Source organism: Takifugu rubripes, chromosome 14, assembly GCF_901000725.2.
Source record: "Takifugu rubripes chromosome 14, fTakRub1.2, whole genome shotgun sequence".
NCBI classification, from domain to species: domain Eukaryota; kingdom Metazoa; phylum Chordata; class Actinopteri; order Tetraodontiformes; family Tetraodontidae; genus Takifugu; species Takifugu rubripes.
The window spans coordinates 5,672,454-5,696,967 of record NC_042298.1 but is presented as its reverse complement, the minus strand read 5'-3'; the positions used below and the strand labels follow the sequence as shown (position 1 = coordinate 5,696,967).

The 24,514-nt window shown below is 42.1% G+C and overlaps 1 protein-coding gene across 9 annotated transcripts in view; it reads left to right on the top strand.

The window, feature by feature from the left end:
- The window catches only part of LOC101074087 (protocadherin alpha-C2-like), a 107,209-nt gene extending 85,327 nt beyond the window's left edge, over window positions 1–21,882 (top strand). For 8 of the 9 annotated variants that reach the window (XM_029847038.1, XM_029847035.1, XM_029847039.1 and 5 more), the window contains exons 2-4: window positions 11,407–11,471; window positions 13,276–13,361; window positions 18,903–21,882. In XM_029847038.1, the coding sequence (XP_029702898.1) occupies window positions 11,407–11,471; window positions 13,276–13,361; window positions 18,903–19,210 (459 nt within the window). In that variant the 3' untranslated portion in view covers window positions 19,211–21,882. Of the gene's footprint in view, window positions 1–7,046; window positions 8,928–11,406; window positions 11,472–13,275; window positions 13,362–18,902 lie in introns of those variants that run through there. The other variant, XM_029847046.1, reaches the window with a different exon arrangement.
- Window positions 21,883–24,514: the final 2,632 nt, after the last annotated feature.

The following is a 24,514-nucleotide window of genomic DNA, read 5'->3' as shown; positions in this document are numbered from 1 at the left end:
GCTCAAAATCACTCTCATTCACTTATTGTATGTTTAGAATTTTGTTTTCTGTGCATGCCTGGTTTAATACCTTGCAGGTGTAGATGTGGTTTTAAAATCTTAAATCGGCACCTCCCACTAATATTTTTCTCACAGATAATTGTTTTAAACTAGCAGGTACTCAGATAAAATATGAATCTCCCTTTCTTGTTTATTCTGTGGTCTAATTATATCTGCTTTGCACAGCTGTCAGGGCATAACTGTTATTCAGTGACAAGCACAGATCGCTCTGATTCTGCCTTGTCTTCTCCTTTTATTCCTGCTGCTTTGCTGTGCTGCTCAGTTGAATCTACAGTTCTCGCCTCTGCTGCCTTCCTTCTCCACCATCGCGCTGTCAGGTCTCCCTCCCCTCCCCCTCTCTCCCTCAGCAGCTCTGCCTGAGAAGGGGAGCAGCTGAGAGAACTAACAGGGAATTAAGGTTCATCTCCTGAAACACGTGTGCTTTCTGCACTAGGGCACCGTAAACACGATTGAATATATCTCCATAACTAATTCTAATGGATGCGCTGACTGCATGAAATCCTGGTCGACAAATTAGGACACGATCAGAACCTTGTGTATTATTTAACTATTTTATTCATGCCGTAGTTTAGATATACGTTCCTATTCATGTAACAGATGGGTAGTTGTTTTTTTTTTTTTTTAACCAATATTTTCACTAAGTTACAATTGGGTATCTGGAAGATTTCTGAAGCTGTGTGCTGCACCGTATAGTGGATGTGTGGAGGCAGTCAGACGCTGTGACCTCATTTCAGGGAGTGGCGCAGCATGGTCAGAGCTGCATCCGTGCGGTTGGTTCAGCGCGTAGGAGTCCATTCTTTTCAAAGGGTAGTATAAACGTGTTCCGTAAGGTTTTGTTGTAACTGGGTCAGCATGGTGATTTAAAGATGGCGGCGCACCGCAAGTGCCATCTGAATGAAAGCAGGGGTTTTTGGTGCTTGAACACTTACGCATGCGACTTGGGATTTATAAAAAAAAAAAAAAAAACACTGGCCCGAGCTCTCTGCGTAAAAGTGGTCCAGGGTATGCTCTGTGTAAACGTGGGCGAGAGGAGAGGGGGGAGGGGCGGGTAATTTTCCGTTACTTGCTGCAGTTGCACCGACGGGGAGCTTCCGTACCGAGCGAGGTATCAGCTCCTCTCGGCTCATTCTCTCCTTCCTCCTGCTCACGCTCTGCGGCTGGGGCGGGGTCTGCAGCAGCTACTGCCTGTCACACACTAACCGGCTGGGCGGGGCGACCATCAATGGCGGACGCGGAGGCGAGGTTTTTATCCTTGCAATCGTCAGATAATGAGGAAGCGAAATATAAGCCTGCAGCCTTTTAAATACTACAATAACGTATCCAGGTTGTAAATCGAGAGAAATAGATTTTAGTCTTTATCTGTCTGGTGTAAAGTACCCGTACTACTTCCTGTTTTTGCACTTCACATGGGTGTGTCCTTTGTGTATGTGTGTGTGGTTGTGCAGCTCTCTATGGTTGCCATGGAGACTGCCATAATGAAATGATGAACTCCTGTTTCCAGTATGCACACGCCCCCAGCAGTCATCTACCCCAGCCTGGGCTGTATAGACGTATGCAGGAAAGGAAACGGGGTGGACACAATAGGAGGCAGGAGAGATGGAGACAAAGAGGAGGATACCAGACAAAGATGTGCAGCATCTACTGAGAAATGCAGTGTCAGATGAAAGTGGGAAGAGAGTGAGCATCAGTATAGTGTCTGGGATTAGGGAAATAAAAAAAATGGAGAGGATTTTAGAGAAAGTAGCAGGAACCAAACCCTGCATGGTGATAGTGAGAAAATGGGAACTCCTGAGGATGAGATGGACATAAACACATTCAATTCATGTCCCGCAGCCCTGTGTAAACCAAAAAAAAGGCTTACAATTGGTCACAGATAAAACAGAACCTTATCACATTCCCTTCTCCTTCTTCCTCAACTTCTCTCCCAAATCATCCTCCATCCTTGCTGCCTCTTAGTGGCACTGCGATGTTGTTGAACTCATTAGATCAGCTTTGTCATGCTTAGAACCTTAGCTTCCTTTCTCTCCCATCCCAGGAAGATACAAAGCCAGGCCATCCTAAGAGGGAACTATGCAAAGCCTGTCTGCATTTCCTGATAGCTTTGTTTTGTGCCACAACAAGAATGTGTGTTATTTACACACAGACTGAACCAGGACATCCAAGGAACTGCTTAACCCCCCAAAAGCCCTTTTGGGAGGGATTTGTGGTATTTTTAGCTCTTCCATGCCCTCGTCTTTTGAAAGCAAGGGACACTGGGGATCAGTGCAAACAAACATGCTCCCTCCACTCGCTTATTGTGTCCACCTAAAGTAAAAGGATTCTAGATCCTTTGAGCTTTAGTTTCAAAGTATTAAACATGAAAAAGTTCGTGATAATCAACTGAAACAAATGTCATGATAATTAAAAGTAAACTTAAAATGATTTATTTTAAAGCATGCTTGTTTGTAATGTGCATATATGACTGCTGTGATGTCTGTCTTGTATTTCTCGACCTGTTGTATGCCCTTTCATAGCTGTACTGTAAAATTCTCCATCAGCAACTCTTTTTTTATCCTTTGACCTCTGGCAGGTACCTTCTCCTACCTGCTCATGCTGCAGTCACCATATTCTGTCTGTGCCACTCATCTCCCTCCCTCCCTCTCTTTCTCTCTCTCGCTTTCTCTCTGTCTCTCTCGGTGATAATGATTACGTGCCAGAGGGGATGGTCACGTGTTTTTTTCGTTGTACTACTCACTCAGTCCAACAGAGGGCCCTTTCACTCTGTCTTTGGCTCCTCTTATTCAGTAGATCTGCGCACAGCAGGGTTGTTTTTAATAGTCAGTGAATCCATTTTGTTTGATTTATTTTATTTTGGGGTTATTTTATTTGTCATAGTAGGTATCACGTGCTCTCGCTTACAACCTTTCTGTGGGTATTTTTATTTTCATATATATTCCTGGACATTTGAGAGGATGATGTTCAAATATGACCTTCTTGAATATCACCTCAGTTCAACATTCATCTTCTCTTAAGTAACTGTTTCTACACTGTTAATCTTTTAACAATTGTCGCATAAATTGGACTGAAATTATAATATATTATATTAATGAATGTTATATTTGCCTCATTTTGACAAATTGAGCCCCACAATGAAAATTGTATAAATCAGTTGGTGAACAGTTGGTGTAAACCAACCAGCATGCACACATTATTCTCTGTTCCATCATGTGTGAGGGATGACACCTGCTATTTGAGAATAAAAGGGAATCGGCAAAATATGTTCTGACATTTATTTGGAAGGAACTTTTTTCCCTTTTGGCTGTTATATCCCTTTCAGGGTCATGTGGAGAATGCAGCGGCCTATCCCAACTGCATATGGGTGGATGCAGGGTACACCACTGCTCTTTGCAGAGCCCAATGTGAGCATTTTGGGGTTTAGTGCCTTGCTCTGGAGGTGTGGCACCTCCCCCTGTTACCAGAACACCTTCCATGTTTTGTCCTCACTAGGGCATAAACCCTGAATCCTCCTCTTCTCATTCTGCCAGCCCCCTACAGCCTGAGCAACCACTGCACTTCAATCAGCAAAATCTGTTCTGACATTTATTTGGAGAAAACAATGTCCTTAAATAACATATCTGTGTGTTTTGGCACTGCTTTCCTTTATTGCATATGCGAGCGTCTCTATGCTTAGGGACACCAATAGCCTTTCAGTTTGCATCAGTGCTTTTGCTTGTTTGTGTTGTAAGAAATGACAGCTGTCCTCTTGATATTTGCTGTGATCTGACCCATGAAAAATTGGGACATTTCAGAAAAGACATTTGCTAGTCAAGAAATGTGAATAGGTTTTAGATTGTATACTTAAAGTATGGATGAGGTTTAGGTTTACAGAAGGTAACATTATTATTCGGTTATCTGCATAATTGATGGTCATGGCGAATAGTGACAGCATGAACACATGTTTGAAGGATTAGCTGACTCTTGCCTACAAGCAAGACACTACTTTCCTACAGTCTGTGATTTTAGCTCTAATATAAAACCTTGATATGTTCTGCAGTAGCTGCACATGCAAATATGACAGGGACACAGCTGGAGACATCCCAGACAGTCTGCATAAAACACTCGGGGGGAAGTGAGATCGCTGTGGTGGGATCTGAGACTAGGAATTGTTATCCTCAAGGTCAGATAAATAAGATGATGATAATTACGCACTTTTATTATTTTTTTTCTAATGCAGTAGAACAAAATAAAGCCAATTTAACAGCTCGGTGATTGTTGATGCGAATCAGCTGTCAGGCAGAATAATGATGATGACTTTATCTGCAGCCTCCTTGAGTGAAAGATGAAATAGTGCAGAGCTCGGTGGCATCTAATTAACGCTGAGACAGATGGGCATATTTGAAACACGTCGCGTGTGCAAGCTGCAGAGTATCACACCACAGGGACATGGGGTGGAGGAGAATGGGACAGAAAGGTGGGTTGTAAATAACGTGATTGTCGGAAATTCTAATCATTTTTGTGTCATTGTCAAATGAAAAGGTCCACGAGTCCCAGTGGGAAAATATCTGCCTGTCAGAATGAGAGAGCACATTTCACACATGAAGAGAGATAGGAGTGAGGGGGGGGAGAGAGAGAGATTCAATTATTCAAAATAGCAAATAAATAACAGTATCGACAATGTTTACACATGTTGTATGCTGTTGCATATTATTGGGGATTCATACCATTAGATCTTTAGCTGCTTTGTTCTTTTCTCACTGACGATTGTGTGTCTTCCTATTTGAGTACTTCTGTCACTCCTCATTTAGTCACCTCTCCTTCATCAACTTGTAGTGTAAAAAGTTGCTGTCATAACTCCCTTAACAGCCAATACACAGCCGAGTGAGTCACTGTCTTCACATCATTGTGTCATCTATGTAGGCAGACTGGGCGTGGGTGAGAGTGGCATCTGCACCATGCAGAAGAGGAAGGAAAAAGTATGTGGGCGATAGCATTCTGGATGTGTCTTACTAAATATGAAAGGTTGCAGGTCTCACATGGCTGCCGCTTCACATTTTACAAACTGTTGGTCTGCTGGGGATTTCTAAACAACACATTTCCTTTTGTTATGTTAGAAAGGTCTGTTTCGGCTTTAATCAGACTGCAGTAGAGATCAATGTGTTCAATCCGTTGATATTTAACTTTTTTTTATTTTATTTTTTTTATGGGAAGCACGAAGGAAATGCAATGTGTGTGTTGATGCAGCACCACCTGTGTGGAACAGACACTGGGTGTTGCATGGTGATATTGTGTGGACGGTAGAAGCAAAGTCTCTAGTGTGATGCTCTTGTGCTGTGAAGTAACGGTCAAGGTCCTGCAGAGTTCAAGCTTGGTGAGCGTAAATGCCTGGGAGGAGAGACCAGCTGTGTGCTTCGGCCAGACTTGGACAAGGTTACATCTGGAGCGTCTTGTCTCCGACCCCGTCTGTGGTGACGCCATGTAGCTGCCACATCAGCCTATTGTCATATGTGCTTCCTGGAAATTGGAGATTTTGCCGGTACCCGCGCCATAAAATTGTGTTTGCAGATTGAGCAGGTGCTTCTATTATATCAATCTGCGTTGTCGCATGAGCGCACGAGTGAAGCTTTTTTTTATGTTTAAAGAAAATAGAACCGTCTTCGTTTAATTTCCCGAAGGTATTAGAGGATTGATTTGGTTTGGACGGAGGTCTCTGAATAATGTTTTCATCACCGTTGTCGTCTAATCGTCAGGCTGGTTCATATATCAGTTCCCCATGCGCACAGAGAAAAGGGCGGTGGCACCGAAAAAAACCGAAAAGAATATGGTCTAATTATTTTAATAACAAAAATGATGCAGCTCTGTATACTGTGCCCGTGGGTGCATTCGAAACCGCTAAATATTTTCTTCTTGTTGTCGTCGAATGTTGTTTTATGAAAAGGTGAGTTCGATCGTTTCATCGGAGGTGCTGAAATGCAGCCAGTGCCGCTAGAACGAACGGCTCCCCCTCCCCTCTTGCCCACATGCACATCACCACATCAGAGAGGGAGGGAGAGAGAGAGAGACAACGTCGGTGAAAGTCAGGTTTCGGGAAGAGAGAGAAATTTAAACAGAAAAACAGCGCCTGTAAAGACAAGGAAAACATTGATTCAAGGGGAATTTCCCCTTGAGCATCAGCGCAGAAGATGTGTTGGTCGAAGCGCGTGTAGTCGGAGTCATGCTCGGACTGGACCTTCGATTTCAATGAGCCGGGTGTGGACGGCAGCAAGCTGAAGAGGCGGAAAGATTTCTGCAAAATCTGCCTGCCTGCTATGGCTGTGACAGCGCGATGCTTCAACAGCGTGAAGAACTCGCCTTTGTCTTTGTATCTGCTTATTTTTGTACTTAGCGGGGTTACAGAGGCACAGATCCGGTACTCTATTCCAGAGGAGCTGGAGAATGGAGCACCGGTAGGTGATATTGTCCAAGACCTGGGTCTGGACCCGAGAAAACTTTCTGCTCGTCGAATCCGAGTCACGTCGGATGGCACACACCGGAGGTATTTCGCCATCAACCATAAAAATGGCAAGCTGACAGTGAGCGACCGCATCGACCGAGAGACAATTTGCGAGTTCACCGGCACCTGTTCACTCAACCTGGAGGTGGTATTAGAGAATCCTCTGGATGTGCACAACGTGGAGGTGGAGATCTTGGACGTGAACGATAACGCGCCACAGTTCCCCCGCGATGAATATCAGCTGGAGGTGTCAGAGTCCGCACTCACGGGGACGCGGTTTCACATCGAGGGGGCTCAGGATGCAGACGATGGATCCAATTCAGTGAAACAGTACCGACTCAGCCGAAACGACCACCTAACATTAGACTCTGTTAAGCAGTTTTCCAATAATAAGCACATCGAGCTTATCCTCAAAAAGCCCTTTGATCGTGAGTTGATGCCCTCTCATGAGCTAATCCTGACAGCTATAGATGGAGGCACCCCGCAGCGAAGTGGCACGGCCAGAATCAATGTACGTATCCTTGATGCAAATGACAATGCTCCTGTGTTTGGCAGCTCAGTGTACAAAGTTAAACTGTCAGAGAACTCTCCAAAGGGCGCACTTGTAATCAAGTTAAATGCAGCAGACATAGACGAGGGCTCAAATGGAGATGTGTTTTATTCTTTCAGTAGTTACACACCGGAGAGAGTCAGGCAAATGTTTTCCCTGGATACAGACACAGGGGAAATCCGTGTAAAAAACAACATAGACTATGAGGAGACAAACTCATATGAAATGTACATACAGGCTATGGACAAAGGCCCAGCCCCCGTGGCAGCAAACTGTAAAGTTGTCGTCGACATTTTGGATGTGAATGACAATGTTCCTGAGATTGTACTGTCTTCACTATCGAGTCCTGTGCGAGAAGATGCACGGGCTGATACGGTCGTAGCGCTGATTAGCGTGAACGACCGTGATTCTGGACCGAATAAGCAAGTCACTTTGGAGATTGGGCCTAATTTGCCGTTCGCAATCAAGTCCTTCCGGAACCACTACACCATCGTTACGTCGGCTTTTCTGGACCGGGAGACCATCAAATCCTACAACGTCACTGTCAGTGCTGTGGACGGAGGCACCCCACCCCTGTCATCTCAAATGTCTTTTATGGTGGACGTCGCAGATGTGAATGACAACCCCCCTCGATTCGAGCAGACATCATATACCGTGTATGTTACGGAGAACAACGCTCCCGGTGCATCACTATGTGTTGTCAGGGCCACAGATGCGGATGCTGCAGAAAACGCTCGGATCACCTACACTGTAATCAGTGACAACAACTATGGCATCCCTGTCGCTAGCTACGTCAGCATCAAACCGAACACGGGGGAGGCGTACGCCCTCCGAGCCTTCGATTTTGAGAAACTGAGAGAGTTTCACTTTCAAGTCAAAGCCCAAGACAATGGTGTACCTCCCCTCAGCCGCGTCGTTACGGTGTATCTTTATATTATGGATCAGAACGATCATGTACCCAAGATTTTCTACCCACCCACCAACGGCAGCCTTACCACAGAAATGCTCATGAAAAATGCTGAAGCTGGAGTCTTAGTTAGCAAGGTGGTGGCATGGGATGGTGATGCTGGCCAGAACGCTTGGCTGATGTACACCCTGAAACAGACCAACACAGACCTGGACCTGTTTAAGGTGCATGAGTACACAGGTGAAATCCGCACTACAAGACATGTCATAGAAGACAATTCCACCTCTTTCGTTTTAACTGTGTTGGTGCGTGATCATGGCCTGCCACCACTCTCTACTACCGCCACTCTTCATATCCATGTTATGGAACTACCACCTAAAATGACCCCAGACCCCAAACGTATCATCAGGCCAAACAGTCCTCTAAAATTTTCCAAAGTCACAATCTACCTCATCATTGCTCTCTGTGCCACAACCTTCGTATTCCTGGTCACTGTGTTTGTGTTGGCCATCGTCCGCTGCCATGCCTACTGCACACAGCCTGGCTCCTGCTCCCCATGCTGCGTGTCCAAGAAACATGTTTCAGAAGGGGGCGCCCCAGCAAGTGGAGGTGGAAGTGGAGGTGGGGGACGAGCTGCAGGTGGAGGAGGTGCTGCTGCAGCTGCTGGAGGAGGCGGAGGACAACCCAACGCTAATGTCGCCTTGCGCCGCGACCTCAAAGTAGAGCCGCACTATATCGAAGTGCGAGGAAACGGTTCCATGACCAAAACGTACTGTTACAAAACATGCCTGACCGCCACATCAGGAAGTGACACTTTCATGTTCTACAACACGGGACGGCCACACAGTGGGACATGGGGTTCTGGCTACGTCACCAGTCACAGCGGACAAAGCCAGATATTTGTGCGGCGTCTCAGTATGCCAGATGCAACGGCCATCCAGGTGTGTGTCTGGTGTGTTCTGTCGTCTTGTCTGTCAGCAGTGAATTAGCTACACTATTGCTTTGATGTAAGGAGTTCTGTAGCCATAGTGTTCAATTGATCGTTATTAGTGTGAAACTTTTAAAATGGTTCGTTTACATTCTCCTCCGACCCCATGCAGCGTATAACAGTTGTCTACATTAGCTGTTTCCGTAACATTCACTTCAAGCAGGTCGAGAGGGCAGGCAGTATTCAACCCCACAGAGAGGCAGAATCATGGAACCAGTGCAGTCTTTAGCAGCAGTGAAAGTCACTGTTCCCACTGCACCAAAATATTGTCTTCTGCTCACGTATATCTCTGGTCCTGAGCTTGTAAGACAGAAATAATTTGATTGTACTACTTGTATTCTAAGGAGCAGGCAGATCCTATATGATCAGAACATCTTGGCCTCTGAGACATTTTCTCCTACTAATTGATAATAACATTAGGCAAAGATTGTTTACATCAATAATGGCTGTAAAGAAATATAAATTATTCAGATGATAAGTTATAATTGCTTTCTGGTGGTGACAGGGTTTATAGCACAGACTCTCTGGGTCTCTTGTTATAGTGCTGGAAAGGATATCAGGGACAATAAAGGTTAAAATGAGCGACAGATAATTGTTATGTGAGCGCTTAATGTGCTCTCATTGAACGTCAGACATGATTGTGATGGCTATGAAATCAATTGGCAGTGATAGGTTTCTCATTATTGTGCGCGGATTGGCTGGCTCTTCCAGGATGAGGCGGGGGATGCGAGGTGATTGGACGCGGTGTTGATGGCAGAGGTGCGAGCTCTGTATCCATGGAGTGTTCACGCGGAGGGAGGGAGAGGAACAGAGTGGGAAAAAAGGGCGAGAAAAAGGCTTGAATCGCCATTACAAAAATGCTGTCTTCAGTCCGTCACTGTGCCAATTTCTCTTCCACATAGAGAAATCAGTGCCTTTGTAATGATTTGGGACTTCTTATTTGAGTAATTTGTCTTTTTTTTCAGTGATCAGTGATAGACTGATGTTACATTGAGTGAGGGTTTTTGTTGTCTGTCAGCTTATGTTTACATTTCCTATGCTGAATTCTTGCTGGCATGTTCATGCCTTCCACCTGTGAACAGATACCGCAACACTGCAGATATGTAGTGGATGTCGGCGCCTGATGCTTTATGTGGTATATTTGAGCTCATGCACTCCCGTAAACATCATATACACATGCAGAACCTTCCCTTTGACCACAATGTGCACATTTGTCTTTTTTAAAATTATTATCCTCACAAGATTTGTGTGATTATCCATACTGTTAAGGTCAGATACATACAGACATATTTTTTCGACACCATCTATTAACCTGGTCTCCTACTGCTGTATTCTTAAGCGTGCCCCTCCTTAATGTTTCCAGCGCTGCAGTGGCTTCTTCCTGCCTGTAAACATTTCACACTTCTTGACTGACTCCAGGAGGAGTCAGTACCAGGCTTTACTCATTAAGATAATATTGGATTCCGTCCAGTGATGGATGTCCACTGCAGACTCATAGATGTCAATGGACATCAAGTGAACATCTGTCACATTTGATAGGAAATGGGATTGCAAACCGGTCTCTTATGAACTGCAGGACCAAGTATGGAAGATTTAGAGATCCCACTGAGATGGGTTTAGATTGGTTGGTGCTGTAGCCTGAGATTAATAACGTATGTTCTCATCCATGAATTCATTTTAGTGGAGTTCAAACAAGGGAAGCATATATTTACTGAAGCTGTAGTGTTGGGGTCTTTTGGGTCTCTGTGAGAGTCAGTGAGGCTATCTATTCTTTGCTCACCCTCATTTCTACTGACTGGAAAAATCCAAATGTAAAATGTTGCCACATTTCAGGGCAAAATGTGCCACAGCAAATCAACTGAAAGAGAAATCTTTGCCAGGGACGCTTAAGGTTTTGTTCTGTGTGGAGTTGAACAGAGAAGTTGTCCACTGCACCAGAGTGCAGGATGCGAATATAGAGGCAAAATAGAAGCTGCATGGAAGGATGGAAAAATACAGCATCTACTCAGCCATGTAACCATGCAGTAAGGTTTGTGATGGCTGATATTTTAAAGTATGAAATGTTCTAACAGGAAACGGAGACAAAGAGTTGCAGCAGGGAAATGTATCACTAAGTTTGGCTTTATCTGTAATCAGAATGACACATAAAGAGAAATGTTGGGATTTTGCCATATCCTCACCAGTCTTTATTATTCCCTGTACACACAGCCTGTAATTTTCCAAGGGGTCACATCCCATGAAGGTCATGAATGGAGGTAGTGAGGGATGCAGCAGGAGAAGGTGCAGCGATTAATCACTGGAGAACCAAGCTGTGACTGTGGCTGATTGTGTGTGACGCACATGCACGAGCAGCACTCGCCATGACTTATTAATGTGATCGTATTGGCTTTCACCTGTACTTCAGGCTCAATTCCTCTCCCTTTCTCTTGCAGCCCAAAATGCCGAGTGCAGACTGGAGATATTCAGCCTCCCTGAGGGCAGGAGGTGTCATGCAGAGGTGAGTGTTTCACCCAACACCACCATCACTTTGCAAAATGAAATTTCTCCCTGGTTTTCATCATCCTGGAGACCTAAAGAATATGCATTCACATATTAGCTTAACACACCAGACACCAGACAGGTTTACATACCAGTTTACCATATATTCTCAATTAGAATAGAATGAACATGAACCTTTACAAAAATAATCATATCCACTGGCTGAATTTGCAGTCTTGTCATGCAATGACGACTAAAAATAAAATTTTCTGCAATTAATTATTCAACATTTTAATGTTCATCACTATGTTTTTCAGCTTCCACAGACTGACGGTAAAATTAAAGACTTTATGATGACAACTAAGTGCATAAATCTAATACAATTGCAAAAAGATAACTTTAATAGCTTAACTGAGATTTGTTGAATAACAGTACAATTTAACACATTGTTTGTTTTGTAACATTGTGTTTCTAATTTCAAATAGAGGAAAAAATGTGCAAATTTTAAAAATAACTTCATTAATCTTTTGACAGACCTAACATTATAATTTCCATCATCTAAGGCCATTTTCATTTCTAAAGGTGTTTTGTTTGTCCAAGTTTATGTTTATGGCTTCTTAGAATTTTCTAAATTATCAACATTAATATGGTGAAATGAACAGCTGGACATATGTTTCTTGATATTATATAGACAGATGGAAAATTGCCAGGAGAGAAAGGAACGTCAGAGAGGGACTTGGTGAGGTGTGAAGGACAGCCATGTTGAAGCATGTCTAATTAGATCCATACTTATATCACCCAGTTTCAGACAAAACACTGAACTAGTACCTGCTCAGACATCACTTACTTCACTGATGTGCTACAGAAACACTGATAAACACAATATAAATAAAAAAAGGATCAGGCATTAATGTATTTCTGCTTTCAATCTGATGTGTACACCAGATTAATAACTGTGCATCAACTGAGCCTGATAATGAATGATTCCCTCATAATTACAGGCAGGATTAATGAGAGTTACTCCAAACCAGTTGAACATATTAAAGCTGTCTGGTGACTCACGATTTGATCCTCCCGCCGTCCTTTATCGAGCTCAGTGAGGCTCCATCTGTAATCTCTCTTTTATGAGAGATTTTGGATACCACATTAACACCATGTGATACGCTAACCTATTTATTTTGTACAGCAATTTTCTGTGTGTTTTGATGAGGAAGAGGTGCCTTTTTAACTGTAGTTTTACTATTTTTCTTTGTCAACACAGAGATTTTGACAGTGTGACTTGGAGTTTATTTTTTGCTTAAAATAGCTGTTTAAATCAAGAGTTGTAGAAAACAAATAATCTAGACATCCCGTTAAAGTAGTGGATTTTGGATTCACTCCTGGCATTGTTTAAAGGTAAAAGTGAGGATTTACAGTTTAAAAGGATCATCAGGCTAGGACTCCCAGCAATTGATGGTAACATTATAATGATGAGATGATTTACAGTGTAATGGTTGCTAAAATATGAGCATGTTTCTTTGGTGTTTCATATTAGTGAGGTGGTGTTGAAATCCATCAAAATGATCTATAATCCATAATCCAAAGATTGCAAGCTAATGGAGGTGACGACTTTAATCTTTAACAGAATAAAGTTTTATATTTGCGCTTATTCATTCACCTATAATCACAGATTTTTCAGAAAAAATTAAGGTGTGCATCTTCTAACGATCCAATGCTTTAATTTGGATGTCTTCTAAGCTACACCTTAATTGAATATTTCTTAGATATTAGAGCTAAACTGCATTGAATAATATGTTCAAACTTGTTTATCTTGTGTGTTTCAGCTCAGTGCACATGGAAGAGTCCTCTGTAATGCAGGGAGCCCAGGGGGTTCTGGTTCAGAACTGGCCGACTGCTTCCAGCGCCGCAGGTAAGAATCAGCCATCTTACTTTCACCTGAACAATTCCCATGCTCCATCTGAGCAAAACTCTGTACTAGCCAACTGACAGATATATCCAATTTTTTGCATATACAACACATTCTGTGTCAAGTATTTAAACAATAATTCCATAATTTGTCATCACTATAACTTTATTTTATTTTATTTTTAAAAACTGTAATGTATGCTTGGAAGAGTTTTCCTGTCGGAACATATAGCAGAATTAAATTGTATAAATATCCGGTTAATCAAAGTTTCAGGTTATATTGCTGTCACCAGAGTCGAATGAACCTCACACAAGAAGTGCTGTGACTGTACACCAGCGTGATTGAGGCCCTTAATAATGGTTGTACAGCTTGTTCGCTGTCCTAAAGGAGCATTGGGTGGTAAGCACTTTTTATGGTGACAATTTACCTCAAAAGGCTTAGCATCAGAGGAAAAGAGTGGTTCTGTCGGGGAGAGATGCAGGAGAGATTTGAGCTGGCTGAAAGGTTTTCAAGATGAAAGGACAGCATTATGGCACAACAAAGTTTGTTCAAAAAGTTGATTTCTCATCTTGAAAGATGCAGAAAGCTCCTGGCCTGGTGTGCAGAAGGTGGTGGGCTGAGCAGTCGGACAAAATTTGACCATTTACAGGTCGATCGCTTGATTCAGCTAAAGACCCACGGCCTGGAGGTCCTTGAAAACATGAGAGATAAAGATGTGGGGAAAATGAGGTGACTTGGGGAGAGTCGTGGTGACAAGACCAGCTGAGGATTTAAATCAGTCTACTTAATCCAAGTATGTAGGAAAGCACCTCACCCTGCTCTAAATACTGACCACCTTGACCTGACCTCATGGTTAGTTTGTTTGAAAATGGAGATGTTAGCTTCAGGTCATATTTTAGAGTTGGCCTTTACATAATTCGGAGTTCACAGTCAGATGACATTGAAAACATTTAGTTCCAAGTTCTTTGCAACTGGAGGACAGAAGTCTTTGAGTTTCAAACTCTGTTTATGGCATCTCAGAAATGAGTGAAATTGAAATAGTGATTCAGTGTTGCTTATCACATCACTGACACAGATATTTCTACCTAAAAGGTCTTGTTTGTAAATTGCTCTCCCTTTAGGTAAAAATCAGTTTGGGTATTAGTGTCTCAGCATTCTGTATTGTCTTTTATACTGTGTGTGTTCGTGTGTGTATGTTTTGCGTGCCAGCTCCTGCTGTGACAGATGGAGCGCAGACCACACCCAGATTAACACACTGACATTAGTCAAATCTGGATTCCGCTTGCTGCCTCTCTCCCTCCCTCTCTCCTAACTGCCTCTGCATGTTCATTCCAAACCAGTGCTTGTAGGGATTCAGAGGAAATGTGCAGGACTCCTTTGCTCTCCCCTGGATAGATTGAGAGAGACTGACAAGAAGTGGGCTGGCTGATTGAAAATAAAGCAATGAATAAGCATTATAAGCAAGAATATGGTGGATTAGGAAGGTGCTAAACCGTTTGGAGGCTGTGATCATGCGTCACTAAGAGTGATTTTATCGAAAGGAAAACAAGGGAGGCTACTGTTGCTAGGGGAGAGTGGTTAGACAAGACAGAGGCAGAGGGAGGAGAGCTTGCAGCATTATTTTCCATCAGCACAAGCACTGTCACCGTGGCTCCTGCCAATGTCCTAGTGCCTCACTGGAGGATGCAGTTTCCACGGCAACCATTCACAGCCCCTTATATTGGCAGGGTAGGCAGGAAAGGGAGGGCGGGGGCTGTGATTTAGAAGGTTCACAAACATATGGTGTGGGTGGGGGTAAACTGTGGCACCAGGCGGCGAAGAACAAGCCAGAATTAGGAAGGATGGAAACGTCTAGAAAGTGGAAATTGGAGGCAGGGGGTGTAGAAAGGGAGAGGAGTGAGTAATGGTGGGAGAGTGACCTACAACCACTGCAGAGGTGGATGCAGGCTTACTTTGTTCTGCATCTCTGCAGCTCACACATGAACATAGCTGATACCAACTCACGGAACAATATAACAGATTCCGTTAACATTTAAGGTCTACTGCAGCCTGCACACAGAAATACACCAAGGTTGGAAGGAAAACACCATTTATGCGGGAGAAAATGTAGATGACAAAGAGAAAAGTGGACAGCGGTGACTAAAGCATATTATCTTTAAGCCTCAAGGCTTTGCATGGACCTTATTAATTTACTGGTATTTTGTTTTTGTCGTCATCAATTGGGTAACTTCCGAGTTATTTATATGTGATGGATACAACAAATGACATAAATACCAGGCTAAATTAAACTAGCACAGGATTCAGTCCAGAGTTGCAGTCTTTTATTAAATATTAAACAATTGTTGGCAGAATTCATAAAAGCAAAACAGGAAGCGTACAAAAGTTGCCAGGGACATTTTTGGACCTCCATCTGTTTTCTATTCTTGACTTCAGTTATTTTATGTCCTTCATTGTCCTTTTCTAGGTGATTTTCTGCCTATTACCATTGTTCTCATCAAAGATAAATCAAAACCATACATTTTATGTATTTATTTCATACTTTATTTACAGTATGCAAAAAAACATGAAAATATATTTGGCTACAAGTATGCATATAACATGTAGATCGACCTGCATTTACCGGGCCCTTTATTTCTATTAAGCACTGTCACTTGGGACTGCTTGTGTCCACCATCTGCCACTTGATTCAACTGGGATCAGACAGCAAGGTGCTCAGCCTGGCCTGGAACCCAAACACACACACACACACACACATGAAGAGAGAGAAAGAGAGAGAGAGGAAGATGGGGAATACACAGTCTGGCAATTAGCAAATAATTGCTTTTGAAAACCAGCAAGCTCCATCTATTGAGTATTGGTAGAGTGGTCACCCTGTGAACCAAGGTCCTTGGTTGGATTTACAGCCTGTGAGCAAAACACATGACCCCAAGTAGCTGTTGAAGCTGGGTCTCCAGGGTGTGAGTGTGCATCAATTCTTTGTGAAATCCTCTGAGGTCATCGCTTCCATCAGCCAATCAATGTGATTGTAAGTAGGTGAAGGCACAATTCTAATGTGAACTTCTTTGTGTGGTCAAAGACAACTATATAATAAGTCAAAATAGGATTACATTGATTTAGAATAGGTGCTGGACATTACTAAACAAGTGTGGTGCAGTAGGGTGTGGTCAAGCTGAACATTTTCTTTTGAAGAAATCACAGAGCTCCTAACCTCCGCAGTGTGGAAATAGAGGGAAGAAAAAAGGAAAAGAATCCTACCCGCAGGATCTTTAAAATCTTATTCACCTACCTCCCTCTCTCTTTTTTTTGATGGCGAGAATGGCAATTTATATCTGCACTTCCTGGCCTTCTTTCGTCTTCCTCCTCCTCCTTCTTCTCAGCGTGTTATGTAACACTGCACCGCACTCCACTGCGCTTCTGCCCGATGGTGGGGAGAGGCGATGAGATGAATTAAGTAGACGTGGCAAAATTTAACCTGGGTTGTTTAAGTAGGTGTGAAAACCTTAGGCAGCACAGAGGAGCAAATGGACATTTGGGTAGAGCCCAGAGAACAAACGAAGGAGGGAGTATGGGAATAATAATAATAGTCTGCAATGCATTATCATTTACTGTGGTCAATTCCTGATAAATGCAGAGGATAACACAGCTTGAGGCACCCTGCAACGCTTCATTGCTATCTCTAATGTTCATCAGAGCTATATGAAAGAAGCTGGTTAATACCCAGTACTATAAATGTTAACATAAACATTGCTAAGCATGATTAAACATATTTGGATGGGTGTCATCCGGCTGAGACTTCACGCCCGATTAGCTGAAATGTCAGCATGAACCAGAAAAAGAGCTGTTGTCTGGAGTGGAGATCATCTGAAGATTGGGGGAGGGGGGAAATAGTTCAATTTCAGTGAACAATATTAAATATACTGGACATATATGTGGACGAGGCATCACAAGTTAAATCTAGTGACCGGTTTGAGAGAGTTATGTTGCTTTGACTTGCACCGTTTCCGTCTGTCTGCTTGCAGCATGACTCATCACTCTTCAGGGTGTTGTTTTGTTTGGGCTGTTTAGGTTTATTTGAGGACGTCCCCGTCTCATCCAGCCGCTGTTCTCTGCTGTAACTGCTGCAAGTTCCTAGAGACAAAGAGCCCTTCGGAGCAAAGGACACACATATCTTATTTGGCACTTTTGTGGTTTTAACTTTTCCTCTGAGGTTAGAGAATCAGGGTCATGTTGCTGTGTGGGAAGTCAGTTGAGGTCTTATCAACCGAAGAACACTCCTGTCTTGTAAATTAATGTGACTCTAGCTGTCTCTGCATCTCCATGTGGGGGAGGCAGTGATTTGACCCAGCCTGCTCTGACCTGATCTTCCTGTGTCTTTTTTTGTCACATCCTGTCGTCCTTCTACAGCTCTTGCAGCAGTGCTGTCGCACTCATTCCAAGTATGTTGCCTGTTTGCGAGGAAAGCTATGAGAAACAATTCAAAGGCATGACCCACTTAAATGCAGCAGTGTCGGGCTGATGTTGTCTGAGGGATTTAAACATGATTTTGAAAATCAAGATAACTTACAAAAAGGGTGGATCTGCAAAATTAATTTGTAAATGACACGTGAGCAACGATCTTCAGCATGTTTGTTGCTGTGCTTTTAGAGGTAACTCGGACTAAAGGGCATAAACATTTCTGCATTAAGCAGATAAATTTGATGCTGCTGTTCACTTCAAAGTGGGTTGTTGTTCCTGCAGGAGGAAGTCAGCTGTACCGTGTGTTTTTGTGACTGATTGCTGGATGTCTAAGAGAAATTGTTAAGATACAGTAGGAGTACTAATAAGTCCTTCCATGCAAATATGCAAATAAAAATGTATGCATGCAAAAAAAAAAAAAGTAAATGCAAATGGATTTCATCAGGGTAAAGATGACAAAATAAAAAAGATTATTGAAGTAAATCCATTGTTTTGAATTTTGCCTTGCAATAATTGTTTTGGGAAATGACATTAACCAAAATATTTTAAATGTGTATAAGGGCTGATAATGATTGTAAATGGCTGTTTTTGTGATATTAAACTCACAAAACATTAAACAAGGCAATTTAGGTGGCATGTGAGGTTTAGCATGTTGTAAACACAGTAAAGTGCACATTATTATTAAATACAGGACATCTAAGGTTGTAAGCTGGTATTTGGTGCTCTAGGACTGCCTGAGGTCCGGCTTCTTCTCCCAGACACTTGTCCTTCTGGTTGGTTGAGGCCCTTCTCATTTAATCCATCCCTTTGGAAAGAACTCAGAAAAAGAGCTGTAAAAAAGGAATATGTGAGAGAAGTACAGCAAAATAGGTCATTGCAGAGAGGAAAGAATCAATGTGCTGGAGTCTTTTGCCAGTAGGGTGTGATGCATTTTGCTGCACAAAGGCTACTGTTAGTTCATGCATTGTGCTGCATATACATTACTGCATTAGAGGTTTCTTAATCCAGGTATACCTGCCAATATGCACCATCCAATTTACAGTAAATATAAAATTAACAAAGCACCGCATCTCACATTCTGTATTTCAGATGCTGAAGGAGGAGAGGTGTCCCCTCCGATGGGTGCTGGTGTAGACAGCAACAGCTGGCACTTTCGCTATGGCCCCGGTGGTCCCGGCGCACCTCCACAACACCTGAAACCTGGTGAGGTTCCTCCAGAGGCCTTCATCATCCCTGGCTCCCCAGCCATCATATCCATCAGGCAGAACCAGGGAGGAGAGGATGACAAGAGTGATTTCATCACTTTTGGGAAAAAGGAGGAAGCCAAGAAGAAAAAGAAGAAGAAGAAGGAGAAGAAAGACAAGAAGGATAAGGGGAAGGATGACGGAGATGAGTAGAGGGGGAGAAGGGGATGAATATCAAGAACAAATGGGTGTTGTTAAAACAGAGGTACCAACCAAAGTCCACTGGGCAAAAATAAAATGTCTAAAAGGTCTGCAGATATGACAAATTGACACGAAGACAGCTTACTTGCAACTGTTTCTCATACATTTAGGCCCTCTATGACATCAATTGTTATCTTTTTCTTGATTAACAACCAAAATATGGAATCTGCTCCAGACCCTTACGTGCCTATGCATCTTGAGTCGACATCATATTTCCTGTATTGAAAGAAAACTCTTTGCCCTTATCATAATACCCCCCCGTCCACCCACTGGACATGTTGGCACCTCTGTCTTATCCCCTCCTCAGTGGTAAAGTGTAAAGCCTTCTCTCTGTGGGAAGAAAATGTGTACAAGAACAAAAAGCTCTGTGCCAGCTAAAGAAAAAGAAGAAAGATACCCGAGATGGAGACAGATGCTCGTCATCTGACGCTGGACACACTTGTAAATAGCACAGGAGCAAGTCACTGAAACCAAGGCTACATGACACTGCTGCAGATCCCTTTGGTAATTACCAGTGTTTCCTGAAATCTCAACAAAGCCACATGCACACACACACACACCTGCTTTCACATTTAAACATGCATACTTATACTTACATCAATATGGTGTACACGGAGAGCACCTGAGCCCTGAGAAAGGCAGATGAATAAAAAAATGGAGCAAGATCATCATAAAATGGTCTGAAACCCAGACACTGCAAGCTTTTCTTGCCCTGCACTGGTTCCTATGCGATGCACACGTGCACTCTCTCAGGATGGAATTCAGCAGACTTTTCAATCACACTGCAGAATTTCACAGTATCTGAAGGTACAACGCGCTTTGTCTGCAACTGAAGCGCCATCAGAGGAACGCAGAGAGCAAGAGAAAGTTTCAGAGGTGGGGAGGATGCCTCACCTTCTCTCAAGGAGGGGAGATGCTTGTGACTCCAGTTTAAGTCAGTGGATGCTGATGAGACCTTAAAAGATATGAGGAGAGTCTTGATATTTTGATAACACCATCTCTTCTCCCCTGCTGCGGTTAAAGCCTGTCGCTTTCGGCTTTGAATGTTTGGTAGCAACCAGCCCTTACCTGAAACCTTGAGTTTACAACTACTCACCTGCTTGTACTTGCCCCCAAGCTGCCAGGAGCCACCCTCACTAAACCCCAAATGCCTTTTTTACCCACAGTCATGATAAAGTCTATGGACTTGTTCTGCTTTTTGTCCCCCTCACAGCTTTAACTTCATTTTATGTGTCATACATGCACCTAACCCTCGCGCTAACCCCCTGCTCAGGGTTGACCCTGGGAGTGGCCTGTTCTGAACATTGTGGTGTGCTGTCAACAGCATGGAGTAATGTGGATGAGGCTTGGGGACGCTCAGTCGAGTGTTTCTCTCCCTGGCAATTGTCAGATGTCTGTTGAAGTGCACAGCAGTTTAGTACGTTTAACCTCCAAGTACTAAAGTTCACTCTTCGTTCTTGTGTTTGTAGCCACTAATGAGAGGGGACCAGGTGGGATGAGACATATAACAGGGGTGGCAAACAGGGTATAATGTGGAGGGAGGTGCCGTGGGCTGGCCCTCCCCCTACATGTACAAAGTAAAACATTATCTCCAAACTGATGATTTAATATTGTTGATTCTAATATTAGCTTTTAGGTATGCTGTAAATATGGACCTTTTATAGCTCTCTATTGGTAATTTAACCTGCAATTATGGGCATCTAAAGAATCCCATCCTACATCTACATCCCACCAATCCCCTCTCAGGAGTTTCTGAAAAAGGGGCATGCGTCTGCCTCATGACCCGCTTCTGTTGGTTCCTCTTCCCTGCCTGTAACTTGTTGCCACATCCCCAAAGTTTTGCAGCTCAGTATGACGTCAGTCCATTAAGTGGCTGCTGCATGTACTGTTCTAAGGAAACACATACTATATAGAGAAATATATATATAAATAGATAGATGGCTATGATTTTATTCTTTTGTTATATTTTACTTCATTACTCACACACAGGAAATATCTGTATGTTCTTCAGTCCGGCAAACATCAATGTACTACAATCTTCACGCTCCACAGATGTTGTATGGCATCCACTAAACCTCTTTAGGTATTTGTAAATGCTATAGTGTGATACCTTTCAAAGCAAGTTTATTATTTTTTATTTTTACTGATTATGACTTTTTTTTTGCTTTTGAGAAAAGCAATGAAAAAAAGAAAAAAAAACACTCTGTGTTCAGCTTTGACATGATGATCTTACTGACACTGTTGTATTGTACCTGATATGTGTATGTTCCTATGATGAGCTGTCACTTCCCTTTCACTCTTGAAAAAGATAAAACTTAAAAAAAAAAATTCCAAATGTACAAAAATGTATATGTAGTGTATGCTTGTGTTTAGTGAGTGATCATGCTGTCATTCTTTCCAAATGTATGGTGGTGAACTATGGTGGCAATGTGCTGTCCTAAACAGACAAGCCTGGATCTATCGGTAAACCTTTTTTTTGGTACACCTGCTCATCAGCTGTTACAGTGAAGTAGTAAATTTCATTTATTTCATTTATTTTCAGACATTTTATTTTTTATTTTACCTAAATGAATAGTGGTAATGTGTTTTGTTTATAAATCACCAATAAAGTTTTCTTTCTTAAGAAGGGTGAATTCAGTGTTTTCATTTGTGGGTTACACAAACTAGTCATTCATACATCAGCTTGACATTTAGTTTGAAACAAAATAGACTTATGAATAAAATAGACTTGAAATTCATCTTCTGGGCTGAGACTTGTCACTTTGATTTGCAAATTGTAATTAATAATCACATATTTATTTATTATCATTTAAAATATTATGGCCTCTGTCTTTAAGTTGAGCAAATGTGGAATAACTGAGCGTTTTTTCTTCCATTGTTCCTGTAATGTCAGGGGTGAGCTGCAGGAATACTGGCAGACTGTTCTGTTCGTTTATTCTGCGTTGGAAACTGTGGTCACAGATGGCCGGAACAGTCCCCTGTGAAAAGGCGTTTCCAATAGCAACATCATTTCACAGACTGCAGTGTGACTTTATTGTGTCCCAGATGGGGAGATTATATTTCGAGAGAGGTAAAGTGATCAATCATGTTCATCTGGATATAATGCAGCATTGATTATCAATATTTACTCCCAATTATAAGCATTTTTTGATTTGTAAAAATAGCAATCATATAAATCTGTGTCTTATTATCTAGTTACTGTGGGATAAGGAGTGTTTTGTACCTAGTGAAGCCAGACTGCCCAAAACGTGACAATGACATGGAGCAGGAGTTCACATTTAAAAATGCTTTAATAAAAAATGTGTCTCGTCTTTGACCATTTTCCGACCAACAAAATAGCTCCTATGGTGACGGCTATTTTAGGAACAGTATCTGTGACAACAACCTTAAATACGTAGGGTTTAATGGTGGGATGCTGGGGTCTACAGGATGGGTTTGTCATTCTGTCCATACATACATACATACATACATACATACATACATACATACATACATACATACATACATACATTCTAGAAAACATATCCCTATGAGAATGATACATTATTTTCTTTTTGTGCTAAAGAAAGAGATTAGAGGGCTCTCTGCAGTCTGCACAGCTCTGAATTTGTGGATTTATCAATGACACAGAAAAAGAAAAGTGTAAATTATTTAAAATCTGTAACAGCAGGAAGCAGATCAAAAGGATGTTGACAGCAGCAGTGACTAAGTGAAATTCTCCCTCCTGTCTGCCTGCCTGCCTGCCCGCCCAGCCTTCCTCCATCCATCCATCCATCTATCTATCTATCTATCTATCTATCTATCTATCTATCTATCTATCTATCGTTGTAGGGTAACAGACTCACCGAGGTGCAGTGTTGCTGTCAGTCAACTTCTAAGGAAACTTCACATTTTGACGTTTCCTGGATTTGCTGACAAGACAAGACGAGCCGAACACTGGGTGTGTAGTTTTTGTCGCCCATGCAGGAGTGGGCTGCTGAGCAAAAGGCGCCATCTCCTGTTGAAAATATATTAATACATCAGGAACGATGAACACAAACGTTAAATTCTGTGCAGGGGCCTTTCAAATTAGTTCAGTTTTACCATGATTTGTCTGACTAATACCAACACTATAGTCTTCCAGGCTGGAGTTATTACTTTATTTCCATAAGAGGAAGAATATACAAGATTGGAAGACTGAAAAAGCCCCAGTCCTTTAAGTGCGAAGTTTACATGTTCAAAATGTAAAAAAAAACAACACAAAAGAAGTTATAATATCATAGTGACAAACCGTAATACACAGTGTACTGTATCTAATATATAAAATAATTTATTTTAGAAAATTACACCCAAAGTGGGGCCAGTGGTTGCTCAGTCTGTTGCATGCTCAGTTTGACCCTGAAAGGGATAAAGCTGTTTGACAATTACCCAAATTAAACGTTTGGCTTAGAATATAAATTTACTTCCTATTATATAAGACTTTAAAATCAAAGTATGCCACCAGAAGAATTCTTGGTTTTGTTTACCAAATGATTTTTCTTGTCTAATAAAGGGAACCTGAATATTGGAGACTGACTTACCAACTTTTACGCTCTTGGCAACGCCTTTCAATCAATCAAAAGACCATGTAATATTTGCTGGTTATGTATTTAGATAGCGAATAAATACATTTTTTTTGTTTTGTTTTTGTTTTTTTCTGTTGGGGATACACTGAATTTCCGGTTGCCGGTAGCGGAAGTAAATTTAAAGTTCCCTCTCCCATAGATGTCCTTTCAGTTACCACAGTTTTTAGTCTGGGATTTAAATCACTGTCGAGCTTCAGTCAACTTGGCCAAAGAAATCAACACCGTGAACCACACAACAGAGTAAGTAACGAACGCTAACATTAGCATGTGTTTTAAAATGTTAAGCCCGTGTTTTGATGAAAGATTCGCATTGTGCTTGTGTGTACACACTCCTCAAGTCCTAGAGTTCGATGATTTACGCATGAGTGATTTTGAATTGACAACCATAATGGCGTTACGGTTTGGAAAAAGATGCGCACTTTGACTGCTTGCAAACTTTATTTATTTATTTTTAATTATAATAATAAGTGCACTACAAGTTGCACATTTCATTACGATATAAACCTAGTTGTTGTTGTTTTAATATTCATGAACCAATTAATAAAAGAGTGTTGCGGCGTATGGCAGACAGGACACTGAACTTCCAATACAGACCACAACTAGGAGGATCTTTTCAAACGAAAGTTTATTTAAAAAGAAAAGTTCACCATGC